This window comes from Papilio polytes, unplaced genomic scaffold (genome assembly GCF_000836215.1).
Source record: "Papilio polytes unplaced genomic scaffold, Ppol_1.0 DF824191.1, whole genome shotgun sequence".
NCBI lineage: Eukaryota > Metazoa > Arthropoda > Insecta > Lepidoptera > Papilionidae > Papilio > Papilio polytes.
The window spans coordinates 3468822-3472166 of record NW_013525013.1 but is presented as its reverse complement, the minus strand read 5'-3'; the positions used below and the strand labels follow the sequence as shown (position 1 = coordinate 3472166).

Below are 3345 nucleotides of genomic sequence, written 5' to 3'. Positions count from 1 at the left end.
AAAGTTACAATTTATTTATAAAATTTTAATGACTAATAGAATTGCTTCTATGTTGAGTTTTCTATAGTATAATGAAGATGTTTGTGTATGCGCGTGACTATCAAGTTATACTGGTCGTAAAGGATAGTATGGCTAATGACTTCTCGATATATCGTCTCACAGTAACCCGATGAGTGTTGTCTTAAAAAATGCTACTCGTGTAATAAATGTTACCGCTTACGGTTACGAGGTGTACGATAAAGTGAACAAAGCACGGACGTTATACGATTTTCGGCCATCCGTTTATAATACGTATAAGGCTTCGAAACTGTGGTACGAAGTAGTCTGTCCCTCTCGCACTTGAGCGGCGTCCCTCGCGCCGCACGTCAGCGCACCAACCAGCCAACCAATTGACCGGTATAACGTCAACCTTCAGTTTTTCTTTTATTTATAACTCGCTCTGGCTGGGTAAGTTGTGCCGCCTTCGAACGGTCGAGAGCACTTGAACAACTTAATGCTCTATGTCAGTTGAGGTAACTTGTTTCACTGTGTTTTTTATGTATTTATTTATGAAATGATCATATGTTTTTATTTATGAAAAAAAATTGCAAAATAAAATTATAGTGGTGAAACTATTACAGTAATTATTTTCTCTTGCAAGTAAAATTATGAAGCATGACTTAATTAAATTACTTAAATTGTAGAATGCATGTGCCAAGATTCACCTTGGGTCTATGCGCCAACAGAATATGTATGAAATGCTAAGAAAACATTTTTTCTTCTAATACTTTAAAAAAAGCTTGTAAAAAAAAGTGAAAAAACTCAAAAATTAAGGATTTAACTTATCTTGTTTATTTATTGTCTGCATCTGCATCATGTTCTATAATAATAGTGTCTGGTCTATACGAGTCGAATTTAACTTATGTAATTAAGTCGCATTTACTGTCATAGAGTACATTGCTAGATACATTATAAAACTAGATTAAAATAATACAAAATAAAATATTACTATTGAAAAGATGATATACCATTTAGTATTCAAGTACACTTGTACAAGCAACTGGCGTAGATTTAAAATGTGAAGGCAGCACAACGCGGTTTAATGAACGGGCAGCAATGGCGGTGGCGCGCGGCCGCACGGCGCGCAGTCGGCCTCGGGCACAGGCGGCGCGCGCGCACCTCACGTCGCTACAGTGAAAGGCCGCATGACTCACAGCCACGCCAGACATGAACGAGTACGCCGAATATGACTGGAGGCTGCAGCAGATGCAGAACGAGCGCCTCTGTGACGTATCCAGGAAGAGGCTCACCGATGGTGACAGACAACGGGCCCTCGACGGGCTGAAGGAAGCCGTTGATTCGAGCCTTAACCTCGCCCTACGCGACAAGAGTCGATGTCAAGACGACAACTTTTTGCGGCGATTTCTGTACGCACGCAAACACGACGTGCAGCAGAGTTTCGAGCTGCTAGTTCGCTATCACCAGTACCGGCGCGAGCACCCAGAGCTGTGGGCGGTGGCGGACGGCGGCGTGCTGCGGGCGCTGGCCGACGGTTTGCCGGGCGTTCTCTCGCAGCGCGACCGGCGCGGCAGGTGCGTGCTGATCATGTTCGCTTCCAACTGGACGCCGCACGCCTGCCCGCTGCTCTCCGTGTACCGAGCGTTGTTGCTCACGCTGGAACGGACGCTAAACGATGTTCAAAATCAAGCCAACGGCTATGTTATTATTGTGGATTGGACTGAGTTCACGTTTAAACAGTCGTGCAGTTTGCAAGCTAAAGTTTTAAAGTTAATGATCGACTGCCTTCAGGACTGTATGCCGGTTCGGTTTAAGAGCATACATTTTATTGGACAACCTTGGTACGTGGAGACCGCCTTAGCTGTAATTAAACCCTATTTGAAAGCGAAGACGAGGGAACGAATTGTATTACATGGGAACAACCTTTCGACGCTGCACGATGCGTTACCTCTCGACATTCTTCCCGCTGAGCTGGGGGGAGAGGGACCTTCTTACAATTCAGAACGTTGGCTAAAGGAGTTTTGTCAATATGAAAACATTGATCCGTCGCCGGTACCGACGATAACCGCAACTGCACCCCAGGATAACGAATTACCGGCTGCTAAACTGGACAAAGCGTACATACATAAAGACAATCAAAATTTTTCGTTTCATAGCAACGAGAAAGGAGCAAAATCAGAACTATTGCGTGATAAAGACTGACCTTTCGGTGCACCGCTGCAATGTTGTTACAAAGGACAGATGTGCTGCCCCCACCTTTGCCAGGTGTATAATATAATACATAATATGTATTTTGTGATATCCAGTGTTTTGAAAACTATTGATTCTTTAATGTCCCGGCACCAAAATTAGTTATTCGAAAGCGAGTGTGTGGTGAAATACGATATTTCAGTCATAAGGTTTCAGAATTAAGTGATGACTTTTAGCCAATGTACTTTAACGATTATCGGAGAACTGTATTGACCTCGCTTAGTGCATGTAAAGATTATTAATTATTCATTCGGATGTCATCTTCGAGTTAAGTAGGAGTAACCTCGAATACTTCCGCGTGGGCCTAACGGTTCCGAGCTCTCATTTTAAAATATTCATTCATTATGTATGTATGTAGAGTCACTTTTACTGAAACACATGACTCATATATCTAAATCTTCTATGAATCGTATTTTGCTTGTCATTTATCATACGAAGATGTTGTGATAATTCATAACTATTATACAACGTGATTGAATATTGCTGTTGATATTTTGTGAGGCTTGTTGCGCATTTACTTATTTATTGTTAAGTTCCAAAAAAGGTCGATGCGATATTTCTGAAATGGGCTTCTTTATACAAAGTGATTTGAATTCTATGTATGTTTTGATGCGAATGGGACAGTATTAAATTATTTAAATTCGTGTCCGCTAGTGTTGAGTGCTCATTGTTTAGTTTTATTTTCATATTGTGCGAGGATGGCTGTATTTGTATCGAGTGATGTCATATGTCTATCTCCATGCTCTCTTAGGGTAAGCTTTACTCAGACGTTTGTCTGAAAGTCGAATATATTCAATGTATCTCAGTGTCTTCTGCTTATAAATGTTATATTATTATGTAAATACGTCATATTTTCGACGCTTAGAACCTGATATTATGAATTACATAATTAATTATACAAACTGCATTTCATTTATAACCTATATGGGTTGAACGTTGTGATATTTTCGATATTGAGGTCAGAATGAGGTGTTAAGTGGGAAAGGAAACCAAATATAAAACGTAATTTCCGTACAAAGCAACAGAAATGTGTCTAATGATTGTGTGAATAAGAGCGAAACGAGCTCGTTTACTTTTGTTTTTTTTGTTTAAACTATA

General features: G+C 40.5%; 1 protein-coding gene across 1 annotated transcript; it reads left to right on the top strand.

The window, feature by feature from the left end:
- The first annotated feature begins 1109 nt into the window (after positions 1-1109).
- LOC106110737 (clavesin-2-like) lies at positions 1110-3145 on the top strand. The gene has a single exon (XM_013292634.1). It carries the CDS (start codon positions 1207-1209, stop codon positions 2197-2199), a length of 993 nt encoding a protein of 330 aa, XP_013148088.1. The 5' UTR covers positions 1110-1206; the 3' UTR covers positions 2200-3145.
- The last annotated feature ends 200 nt before the right edge of the window (positions 3146-3345 follow it).